Source organism: Callorhinus ursinus, unplaced genomic scaffold, assembly GCF_003265705.2.
Source record: "Callorhinus ursinus isolate GAN/ISIS: 27379988/994484 unplaced genomic scaffold, GSC_fseal_2.0 scaffold13, whole genome shotgun sequence".
Lineage (NCBI taxonomy): Eukaryota > Metazoa > Chordata > Mammalia > Carnivora > Otariidae > Callorhinus > Callorhinus ursinus.
The window spans coordinates 38,548,961-38,561,844 of NW_027397075.1; the positions used below are offsets into that span (position 1 = coordinate 38,548,961).

The following is a 12,884-nucleotide window of genomic DNA, read 5'->3' on the forward strand; positions in this document are numbered from 1 at the left end:
ACATTTAAATAGGTAAGCAAAGAGGAGCCTGTGTATTCTTGAAAGGTGAAAGCTGTGATGTAGTGGGCTTGAACTGAATGGTGGAATGATTTGCTCAATGAGAAGTAATGAATATCAGATAATTCATGGTCACGGCTCTATTTTAGATGGAGAAGTATATCTGGAATAATAGAACATAAAACAAAAGTAGAAGTAAAATGTGTTTTATTGTGACATTAATATGCCAGGATTTTATGTAAAGGTATTACTGACATGTTGTCTTTTACAAAAGTAATTATTTCACATGAGGTTTGAATCTCTCAGTATCATTAATGCATTATTCATGTATATGTCCACATCATCCTACACAATACCTTCTTACTTGATGTTTATATTAACTTTATTCAAGGAGCTTTCAGGGCTGGGGCTTCTATTTCTCTCCCAGTGTTCAGATTACATTATGTGTTCAATAAACTGCTGCTAAATAAATTAAATGCCTCAGATTAATCATTCAACACTAAATGATAACATTACGACTAAATGAGCTCATGTGCTCCTTCTACTATGGTCAAAGAAAGTGTCAAATAAAACTCAGAATCTTAATTTCAATACCATATTTGAACATTTCCAATTTCCTATAAGCCTATAAATTAACTCAACAATAAAATTCCATATGTACATCTTTCATGGTTGAATTAATTCTACCAGTCACATAATGATCAGTTAAATATGAGTACTTCATCTAAATGAAAACATTCCTTCTGGTACTTTAATTTTAAACAAATTATATTTTGGTTTCTATATGCCTCATTTACTTAAATCAACTTATTGTCAGTACACATAAATAAGCTAATCTAATGCTGCCTTTCATAAACTGATCAGTGGAACACTCTTCCAGGAGAGATTAATCATTGTGACACCCTACCCACATTCACCCAACAAAGAGGGGAGGAAGGTTTCGTGGAAATAACATTTATTTGGGAAACATGGCATATTATACCTTTCTCTTGCTGTTATAACACATCAACATATTAACATTTCAGGAAAGATCTGCAGTAAAGAAACCTGGCAACTAAGCAGGGCTTGGCATGTAGTAGGGGCTCTTTATATATTTGATAAATGAATGAACTTTGTTTAATCGATTTTCTCTCAGCCTTGTTTGACCATGGAACTCTAGTTTTTTCCTAATAACATCCCACAAGGCTATTGTTTGATAAATATGTACTTTAATAAAACATTGTCTTAGCAAGATATGGAAACAGCTTAAATGTCTGGTGATGGATGAATGGATAAAGAAAATGAGTATACATATGTATAATGGAATGTTGTCTAGCAATAAAAAGAAGGAAATCCTGCCATTTGCAACTACATGGATTGACCTGGAGGGCAAGATGGTAAACTAATTCAGTTAGACAGAGATATATAGTGTATGGTAAATCACTTGTATGTGGAATCTAAAAAAGAAAAAAAAGTTGAATTCATAGAAACAGAGTAGATTGGGGTAAATGGGTGATGTTGGTCAAAGGATACAAACTTTCACTTGTAAGATGAATAAGTTCTAAAGATCTAAGGTATAGCATGGTGACTGTAAATAATACTGCACGGTATCCTTGAAATTTGTAAAGTGAGTAGACCTTAAGTGTTCTCACCAAAACAATCAAAACCAAAAAATCGTAACCGTGAAGTGATGGATGTGTTAATAAACTTGACTGGTGCAATCATTTCACAGTGTATGTAAAAAAAAAAAAAAAATATATATATATATATATATATATAAAATTTTCACTTTGTACAGTTTAATTATATACAGTTTTATTTATTAATTATACCTCAATAAAGCTGGGGAGAAAACACTGTCTTAGATATTTACTAAATATCTATTATTAAATGCTAAATTCTGAAAATGATTTTAAAAAGTTAAAGTCTTAGATAATAGTAGTTTAGCAAATAACTGTTAGTAAATGCTAGCCTACAGCATCTCTCAAAAGTGAATGAAGAAAACATAAATTTATCCCATTAAATACTGAGCCTATTCACAAAATAAGTTTGTTCACTTAAATTCTCAACCCAGTGATGCTATCCTCAGGTCAATCCTGAAGTGGTTCTGGAGACTGTCCTTCTGATGGCTTATACTGAAGAGCTTCATGATGAGCACGATAGTCCTGCCCAGAATATATAATTATTTCATGGAAGATTGACAGCAGTCAACCTAGAGCACTTTTGAATTCATTTATATTAGTCTTTACTTTTTTCAAATTTTTTATTATTATGTTATGTTAATCACCATACTTTTAACACACATTTTAAAGTGCCACAAAATGACATTTTTGTAAGCACATTATCAGAACCATGGTAAACTACATGAAGGGTACCTGGCTGAATATATTGCAAATCAAAAGAAAGCTCTGCTGCTCAGCAACCACAGTCTTGAACTGCAGGTGTTAGATAAAATAGAAAAAATATCTATTCAAAACTGTATCAATCTTATGCTTGATAACAAATTGCTCCATCAGCAGCAGCAAACTAAATTACACATGCTCTGAAAGCTACTGATAATATACTTGCTATAAACTTTAAAAACAGGAACATTCTTTATTAGGCAACATTCCTCCAATCAGGTGTTCACGTAGAGTTGAATAAAGCAGCTTACTCTGCAGAGTCAGACTCATGCTGCGCTCCACCACCCCAGCGTCATTGGTAGCTACGCACGTATAATCACCAGCATCTTCATTCTACGGAAATAAGCAGTGCTTTACAAAAATGTGAGCCTACAGAGCAGGACAAATAACTTTTTTCACCATGAGGCTACTATAAAATTTCATTTTTGAGAAGGGATTTTTCATGGAAGTAGACAAAACTACATATATTTACCTTCATAAATAGATTTAAAAATGAGAAAAAGAAGGAGAAAAAAATTCCCAGCCTAAATGGTTTCAAAACAGCTGATTATTGCTCTCTGGGAATAATAATTGCTAGGAAACTGAGGCAAAAATAATATTTTTTATAATCTCCTATACAAAATTATCTCACTGAAGAAAAATGCCTATACTATCTTTCCATATATCTTTTTTCCTTTCTTTTTCCTTTTTTTTTTTTAGGGAGAGAGAGAGAAAGAGAAGGAGGAGCAGAGGGAGAGAGAGAATCTTAAGCAGATTCCATGCTCAACATGGAGCCCAACGCGGGGCTCGATCTCAAGAGTCGGATGCTTAACTGACTGAGCCACCCAGGTGCCCCTCTTGTTCCAGATACCTTAAAAAGCATTAAAGTAATGAGGACAAATTAACAAATATTGAGACCTTTCTAATGGGGGTTATTTAAAAAAATTAAGGGTGGTCTCTATCTAGAGAGCATGAACTTCAGGAGAGAAAGGAAAAACTAATTTACTGATAATGATAAATCACAGAATATAATTCACAAATTTATAGATATATGGTATACAAAATAAGTACTCCATGAATTTAGGTTTGGTGACTAATTAGAGTCACAGATTTTGCTAAAAGTCTTGTGAATAGGAGAATTTGTTAATAGAAACACCAAGTCAATAAAGGAGAACTGAATTGCAGGAAGTAGAGGAGGGTGGGAGAAGGAAGACAGATGTTTAATTGGGGGTGTCAATGTATTATCCAAATAGAAATTTTCAATAAGAAACTTGGAATGGAACTTGGAAGAGTTGCAAGGTTGGAGATAAATATTTAAAAATCTGAAATTGTATGGTAAAAATAATTAGTATTAGTATTAACATTGGTAGTATTAGAAGAAGTACCAAGGACTTCAGAAGTAGTAATACTTGTGTAGAGGAAAAGGGGGAATGTGGTAATGAAGAAATCTAAGTCTCACTAGTGTTATAGCAGCTAAAGGTAGAAATCATCTCAAAATTGAAAGGACAAGGAACAACATCCGATGTTGAAATAAAACCCAGGAGAATGAGAGACGAAGAGTGGTTCATTGGATTAGGTCATTAAATATTATATTTTAATTATTATTTCAATTAATTCAACAATGTGATAGAAAATTACCCATATGTAGTCTAGTTGAGAAATTTTTAGATAAAATAGCTCACTCACTTGACCCCAAAATTAGAATAACTTAAAGCAACACTCATTTTCTGAATTACTGAAGCTTTTGGAAAGCCTAAAATAGTTATCAGCTTAGTGATGAAAGTTACCCTATAATTTATTTGTCATTTTGTTTGTAAAACTTCAATTTCCTTGCTCTATTACAGATTTGAGGAAGTTATCTAATGATGCTAAATAATAATAGATCAATGATTGGGAACAAAGCAGCAGAATTATTTTGTTGCTTGTATTTCTTTGAAAAGGCTAAAAATAATCAATTTGAACCACTGTTTCAGTTTTTTATAAAAGTCCATTGATTAAGATTTATGATTTAATTAGAAATGCAAGAGAAATTTTCCAATTCATGGCACCTATAGAGAGGCATTAATTGTGGCGGTTAAAGTGCCCATCAACAATTTCAGTGTGACTTACTACAGTGCCATAAATGGCCAGAGAGCCATTGACCAGTTGACGGATTCTGTGGTTAATTTCAACATCCACCCCCTTTCTGTTCCAATGGATGGTTGGGGCAGGATCTCCTTTGACTTCACAATTCAAGACTGCATTACCACCAAGTGGTTCAATCCAGTTAGAAGGGTAATCACCTTTGAAGACTGGAGGTTCTGGGAAATAACAACAGATAACTGTAAGTAAAAGGAAGCTCTTATCATTTCTTTGTGATTTTGACCTATTTAGAGATAATTTAGTGAAGAAGGGAGAAGCCACTTTTGAACCCCATGAATTTTCCGAATCACTGCTCATGCTAATCAACCGGATAATTTGGTTAGTTTCAATAATCTAAGCAGATGATTCCATTTTGTACCAAATGATCTCTTTGCTTACCTACTTTTGAGTTGAACGTTGATAATGTATTATTTCTTATGAATTTGCACATCTGTGAAACAGGACTAGATGGATTAATAAACTGAAGTTATAGTGTATTACTACATAATAAGGAAGCAAAATGCAAATTATTCATTATAAATAAATGATAAATTAAAAATAGAGCATGTTTACCTACCTTTCACATAAACAAATCCAATTGCCTTCACAAAACCAACGCTGTTCTCTGCGGTGCACACGTAAGTACCTGAATCCTCTTTTGACACTCTTTTAATAACAAGTTCACTATGTCCATTAACACTGTCAAAGTGGGCTGAAAGAAACAAGTCAGGAAACTACTAAATGCTTCTCAGTAACCTAAGAAAATAATCACAACAGCTCAATATTTTGCAGGTTGGATTTATGAGTTGGTCTGAAATTGAACTAGAGATCTCATCATGACATTGGAGAAGAGAGCCTTTTCCACAAATTTCTTCCCCTGAGCTATTTGCTATGTCTCTAGACACTTGTTTGAAGAATGAAAAACAGCAGAAGGAACAGGAAAAGAGAATGAAAATAAACATCTTTTAAAATTATTTTAGATTTAAAGTACACCTTTTAAGTGTTGCCTAAATCTGGCTCCTAGTCTGTCTGGGTTTCAAAAATCTTTCATTCAGACCTATGACATTTTCCACTTTATTTATCTCACCACCCCTTTTCCTCCCAAACAATTTACATCAAAAACATGAAAACCTTTCCAGCTGTAATTCAACGGACTTGGCAGGTCAGAGGGGAAATCATGAAAACATATGCTAGTTAGGTAATAATGACATGATTAAATTTGTAATAATTTAAACTTCTCCATAAATGATTGCTGATATAAATATTTATAAAGGTAGTTATAATATGTGGAATAGAGAATAAGGTAAACATGCTAATCCTCAAACAACATATACTAAATAAGATTCTGATTAGACCAGCAAATATCTAATTATGTTGGTATGTTTACCTTGCATGCTTTCCCCCATTCAAATTATTTCAAAAGATTTCATACTGCTGAATATGAAGTGGAAAGTCAAGCTTTAAAAATTTAAATAGCTGAATTAGTATTATACTGTCAGAAAACAGTACTGCTTAGATTTTTTAGACTATTTTTCCTTAATGAGGTATACTATTATTATTAAGGTAACACAGTCGATGAATTTCAGTCATTAACATAAATCTTTAGAACAAAAGAATTTAAGCTTATTACTTCTTTTCTAGGAAGACATTTATTAAATGCAATAGTGCAGTATTTCAGAACTCAATTTTGGGTATGAAAACTTCTTATTAACTGATAACATCTTTGAGCTGATGACATGGTCTAACAAAAAAGGAGATACGTGTCCTCCCAGAGATGAGTGCTTCTGGGTTCCAGGCACTACTTTAACTTGTAGTGCACATAGTGACCAAAAATTTTCTATATAATTGATTTACATTATAAGAGAGGTTAATTGATGTTAATTCATGCAGTGAGAACAGAGCTGTCCTCTGTCAAATTAGGTGAATCTTCAGGACTCCAACAGTAGCCACCTTAATCCATTTATCAGGGAGGATAAGTTTAGGTACCTGTGTATACAATATTGTCTTCTCCTGGGGGAGGGAGATTATTTTTTATATTTTTTCAAAGATTTCATTTATTTATTTGACAGAGAGAGACACAGCGAGAGAGGGAACACAAGCAGGGGGAGTGGGAGAGGGAGAAGGAGGCTTCCCGCGGAGCAGGGAGCCCGATGCGGGGCTCGATCCCAGGACCTGGAATCATGACCTGAGTCGAAGGCAGACACTTAACGACTGAGCCACCCAGGCGCCCCAAGGGAGATTATTTTTAGGTAAAAACATCTACTAATATCCTGTCATATATGGTCCTGTGATTAACTTATCCTTCGAAAGAATGAAAAAAAGAACATATATACTGGGTATAAGGTAAAATCCAGGCAAAGGTATATATTTTATAGAAGTTAAAGCAATCAACTCTTCATGTAACTTTTTATTTTTAGGTTTTATTTATTTATTTATTTGAGAGAGAGAGAGAAAGCACAGGGGGAGGGGCTGAGGGGGAGGGAGCGGGAGAGAGAGAATCTCTCAAAGACTTCTTGCTGTGCGTAGAGCCCGGAGGTGGGGCTCGATCCTACACCCTGAGATCATGTCCTGAGCTGAAACCAACAGTCAGATGCTCAACTGATGAGCCACCCAGGTGCCCCATCTCTTCATGTAACTTTTCAATCAATTTCCGCAGCTAAAGGAAATGGAGATTGGTTTAGAGTTCTTTATGGGTGTTTTTATTTACTTAAGAATTAAATGACCAACCTGGGATAATATTGTTATTGAAGGTCCACGTTAACTTGGGCAATGGAATCCCAGTGGCTTTACAGCTTAATCGTAGCTGTTCTCCTTTATTTAATGACACATCTCCGGGAAGTTCAGTAAAAGTGGGGAGAACATGTACAGTCAGGCTGACCATATGTGTGTCTTCACCTGCAGCGTTGTTAGCAACACAGGTATATGTGCCAGAATCCTCTGGCTTAAATAAAGAAAAATTATAGTGTTAAAATTACATAGTCTTAGATCATATTCCATAAAACACATAAAATTGCATAGCTTGGTTCCCAAAGGAGCACTCTTATTTAAAGACAGTTTAAATTTCCACCTTGTAGTCTGAACCATCTGGCTAGCTTTTGCATAACATAATTTAAAATGTATAGGAGTTGAAACAAAAGCCCATATCCTACAGAACTATAGCAATTTACAGTAATAAGATCTCAGGAAACTCTACAAAAGTTCCAAAGTTTACTAAACATCAAGTGTACTGCAGCTCTACAATGTACAGATAAAGAACACATAATTTCAAAGTTTGGTAGCATCTTAGCTGGTAGCTGGCTTTCTTGGTAATGTGGCACCAAAGAGAAATTATCAAAGGAGATGGAAAGGGTATGGGCAACACTACCTGCAATTCTTAAGTTTCACTTGCTAAATGCAACAGCCAGTCTTGGCACTCATCTTACTAGATGTACTGGAATGGCATCATTTGACACCCTGTCTCTGTGAAACCATGTCTTCACTTGGCTTCCAGGCTATGCCCCCTTCTCTTAGTTTCCTTCCTACCTCACTGGTTGCTCCATTTCCACCTCTTTTTCCTGGCTTCCCTTCAATATTAACATCTTGATGTTGGCATGTGAGAGGGCTCAGTCTTCGGTCCTCTTCTCTATCTGACTTGGTTCCTTAGTGATGTCATCCAGTCTCATATACTATCATCAGCATATAGATAGCAAATACTATCTGAAAATACCAGTATTTGCAGCCCAGATCTTTCTTCCAAACTCCAATTACACTGAACTTCCCATTTCACCTCTCTGCTTGTATGCCCAAAAGACATCTCAAACTCATGTCCATAACTGAACCCCCAATTTCCCTTTCACCATCCTGTTTCATCGGTAGCCTTCACCATACCAGTTGATGGCTATTTTGTCCTTCCAGTTATTAATGCCTTTTGTTCTCAGGCATCTGAGTCATCTGTACTCTTTTCTTTTTCATACTCCAGTGGCAATCTAGCTAGGAAATCCTAGCTTCAGAGTATATGCAGAATCCAGCCACTTCCCACCCCTTCTCTGTTAACATAATCTCTCCTCAGACTCCAAATCATCTTCACAACAGGTCTTTCTGCTTCTACCCTTGCCTCTGCTCATTACAATGGTCAATGTAGTACTGCAAAAACGTAAGACAGATAACATTGATCCCAGGCTCAAAACCTGTAATGCATTCTAATTTTTTTTAGAGTAAAAAGCAAAATTGTTATAATCTACAAGACACTACATGATCTGGCCTTCATTTTCTTTTCTTTCTTCTTTGTTTTTGGTTTTTTTTCTTCTTTGCTTTTACTGGGCCCCTGTTCTTCCAATATATTAGGCATGATCCCACCTTAAGTTCTTTCCTCTAGATATCTGAGAGAGGAACATCCCAGTTTTACCTGCCTATCATGCTCTTCCCCCAGATATTTGCTTGGCTAACTCACGTCCTTTAAATTTTACTCAAATGTCCCCTTCCCAAAGGAGACTTACCCTGACTATCCTATTAAAAAATGTAACTGGCACCCCTCCAAATTCCAATCCTTTTTACTCTGGTCTTTTATTTTTCATACTACTTATTTTCTTCTGACTTATTGTATACATTATTTATTATTATTTTTTATTGTCTATCTCCCTCCTCTAGAAATAAACTGCATGAAGGCAAGGATCTTTGAGTTCTTTGTTACCTCATGTATTACTACTGCATAAATCAGTGCTGGTCACACAGAAAGTATTCAATTAATATTTGTTGAATTACTGATTGAATGCTTCTGAGTGCATTACTTTTCCTTCTCTTTAAAAAGTTTAAGAATTTTTTTTTTGCATTGAAACATTAAAGAGTTGCTTGGAAATGTAGCATAAAACTTGTAATCACTAACAGTAGATACAATCTAAATTTGGTTGGCTGCATACTTTTTTTAAAAGGGCAAACAGGAATAAATCATATTCTCTGTAAACGTCTCCCCACCTCCATATCACTTAGCTGTACTTAAAATTCTCAGGTTATAACAATTCAAGCTTAAAATCAAGGATTTTATGAAAGTGAAGCACTTAAAAATCTGGATTGTACATACTATTCACAAGTAGATTTCTACTCATCATTTGAGTCCTTCATCTAGTATTTATAAACTACTTTATTGTTATTTTTTTTAACATATCTGAGTCACTGTCCCGCTAAAAGTCTAAACTTTTCTTGCTCATTTAATTCCTTCTGGTCTATAAGTGTAATAGAGGGCCCAAATTCAACATTCCTGAGCCTGGGGGTAATCCCCCTAAAGATATTTACTAGATTAAACAAACAAATTTATCCTTATTTTATCAATTCTAAAATTCATATTTTTAACTTTTAATATCCATGAAACCTCAATACAACTTAAAAATTGATGGCCTTCTCTACTTTACTTAACTGTACTTTCTCTTTCTTAGTGGTACATAAAATAATGGCACATTTTACAACTGATTTGAATAAATACGATTTTTGTTGGCACATGTGGTTGAGTTAGGGTCCCAGTGACACAGCCAATCACTAGGGTTATTTACCTGATAATCCCAGGAGTCTAGCTAATGGCCAAAATTATACTACAAAGTGAATGTAATCAATTTTATTATTTTAATCTGTACAAATTTAATTCCACAAAAATTTTGTAATGAAGTTTAGGTATTTTGAAGGGCAAGGAATAGGAATAAGATATTTGCACAAAAGCTCAGAAAGTGATTCACATTTTAATCATGTTTCATATTCGGGGCCAAGTATTGATACTCTCCAACCACACAGTAAATTTTTTTAAAAGTCATGTAGTATGCATATATATTGATTCTTCTTCAAGTGGGCTACCACTGAAAACCTGAGATGCTTCTGATAGCTACTATTCTGTAGACTGGGTAAGTACCACCTAAGAATATTAAAAAACCTTAGCTTGTATAGATCCTTAAGACTTTAGTTTCCTTGTCAATGATTAGAAAGGGTTATTCAAAATCCTGAAAAGAACAGAAAAACTGCTTTTCATATCTGCTTAATAATGCATCATTCTTTTTTTTCCCAGTTATTTTTCCTTTAAATTTTTATTGTTATGTTAATTACCATACATCACGTCATTATTTTTTTTCTTTGCACAATTTATTGACTTTTACCAGATGATAATACATTTAATTCACCCAATTTTCCTGCCAAACATATGCACATGAAGAGTCAACTCTACCCTTTTTAGCTAGGTGTCATATCAAACTTAGAGGGTTTTTTTTTTCATGTATCTTTTTTTTAAGATTTTATTTATTTATTTTTCTCCTTAAATTTTTTATTGTTATGTTAATCACCATACATTACATCATTAGTTTTTAAAATTTTTTGTTGTTATGTTAATCATCATACATTACATCATTAGTTTTTTTAAATTTTTTATTGTTATGTTAATCACCATACATTACATCATTAGTTTTTGATGTAGTGTTCCATGATTAATTGTTTTTGCATAACACCCAGTGCTCCAAGCAGAACGTGCCCTCTTTAATACCCATCACCAGGCTAACCCATCCCCCCCACCCCCCTCCCCTCTAGAACCCTCAGTTTGTTTTTCAGAGTCCATCGTCTCTCATGGTTCATCTCCCCCTCCAGTTTCCCCCACTTCATTCTTCCCCTCCTGCTATCTTCTTCTTACATTCTTCTATCTCCACTCTTCTAATCATTCCCATATATGGTTACATGCATGGAATATAACAGAGGTACTTAGAATTTTTCCTGATAAAGAGATTTCCACAAAAATAAAATAATTTTAGAAGGAGGCCATTTATGAGTTCCTACTATCCATTAAATATTATTCTTAGACCTGGGCCATAAAATGAAATATGTGTGAAATTCATTTTTTGGCCTGAATTTATAAGACTATTTTTCTTTCATTATTAAAGAGTATATTTCCAGGCTAAGTTACTAAGTAAAAGGGTGAATTACCAATCTGGTTTAAAGTATCTATTCACATCTATTAAACTTACCACAACATTTTCCAGAATAAGTTCTCCATAGGGTTCAATAGTATATTTTCCTATCAAGTTAGCTAAAAGAACATTGTCTTTTTTCCAGTTAATTGCTGGTGTGGGGATTCCATCAGCCATGCATGGAAAAATGGCTTGTGAATTCTCATTGACCGTGTAGTGTATTTCTGTACTTCGGATTCTAGGAGGTACTAAGAAAAGTTTAAAAAAGATAGTCATTCAGGATGTTTAATAATATCCTTATTCACACAGAATATTGACATACAAAAGACTCTTCTAAGGATAATTTTGCTGGAAATAGTAAAGTAAAATGTATTAAGATATTGATTTGTTTGTTACCATGAAAGATGCCTATAGCAAGAACCTCAATGGATTTCAACTAGTTGAATATATTCACAATCAGTTTCTAAGCAAATGACATAGAACTAGATTAGAAATCCTTAGATTTTATTTGGCTTCCTAACTTTCTCTCTCTCTTTTTTTTTAAATATTTTTAAAATTTATTTATTTGACACAGAGAGAGAAAGAACAAGCAGGGAGAGCAGCAGGGAGAGGGAGAAGGAGAAGCAGGCTCCCCACTGAGCAGGGACCCTGACACAGGGCTTGATCCTAGGACCCTGGGATCATGACCTGAGCTGAAGGCAGACACTTACCCGACTGAGCCACCCTTCCTAACTTTCTTTTACTTAAGTTTCTTATGCTTATTGCAGTGAAGTAAAACAAACAAACTAGAGCAACAAAATCCAAAAATGCTTCTGTGGTTTTATAATCACTGGATTTGTATCACAGATATACTGTGAGAACAAACTAATAAAAGTCACCAGTTTAAAACACTGTAAAACACTTACCCCATATTGAGTGTCACAAAGTGTTATGGAAAAAAAATTTATTGCAGTATTTCACGTGTTACAACAAATGCAAGTAAAACCAGGTCAAGACATTTAATTCAGCTTTTATACTGCTGCAGAAGAAATTTTTATAGTGATTTCAGAACACTGCAAATACTTCCTATGCCCCAAATTTTTTTGGACTGGAATTTAGGCAATATAGAAAGATCAATTGACTATTTTAATATACTAACAAATACCTTAGTGGATTGGAACTAAGCTATTTACTTCTAAAGGAAAGGCTTGAAAAGCATTAAGAATACTTGGCTTAAAAAGTAAAAATATACTCCCCTCCAAAAACTATGACTTTTGGAATTATTCAAACATACCAGTAAGAAACAGAACAATTTTAAGGACATTCTGAAAAGTGACAGGACAAAAGCTGTATTCAGCAAAAAATATTTTTTTGGTTATATGAGTAAATACATAAACCATTTACGAATGATTATACACACAAACATAGATAATAGGGAAAACACAAAAATCTATTTTGTTGAATGGTACACTGTAAATATTTGATTCATTTTTAATTAATTTATACTGTATTTTTA

The 12,884-nt window shown here is 34.1% G+C and overlaps 1 protein-coding gene across 1 annotated transcript in view; it reads right to left on the minus strand.

Annotated features, from left to right (window-relative positions):
• HMCN1 (hemicentin 1) overlaps nt 1-12,884 on the minus strand; it is a 489,046-nt gene that overhangs the window by 45,044 nt on the left and 431,118 nt on the right. The window contains exons 82-86 of the mRNA XM_025877925.2: nt 11,447-11,637; nt 7,206-7,419; nt 5,056-5,190; nt 4,467-4,657; nt 2,630-2,711 (exon numbers count right to left, since the gene is read on the minus strand). Coding sequence (XP_025733710.1) covers nt 2,630-2,711; nt 4,467-4,657; nt 5,056-5,190; nt 7,206-7,419; nt 11,447-11,637 — 813 coding nt within the window. The remainder of the gene's footprint in view (nt 1-2,629; nt 2,712-4,466; nt 4,658-5,055; nt 5,191-7,205; nt 7,420-11,446; nt 11,638-12,884) is intronic.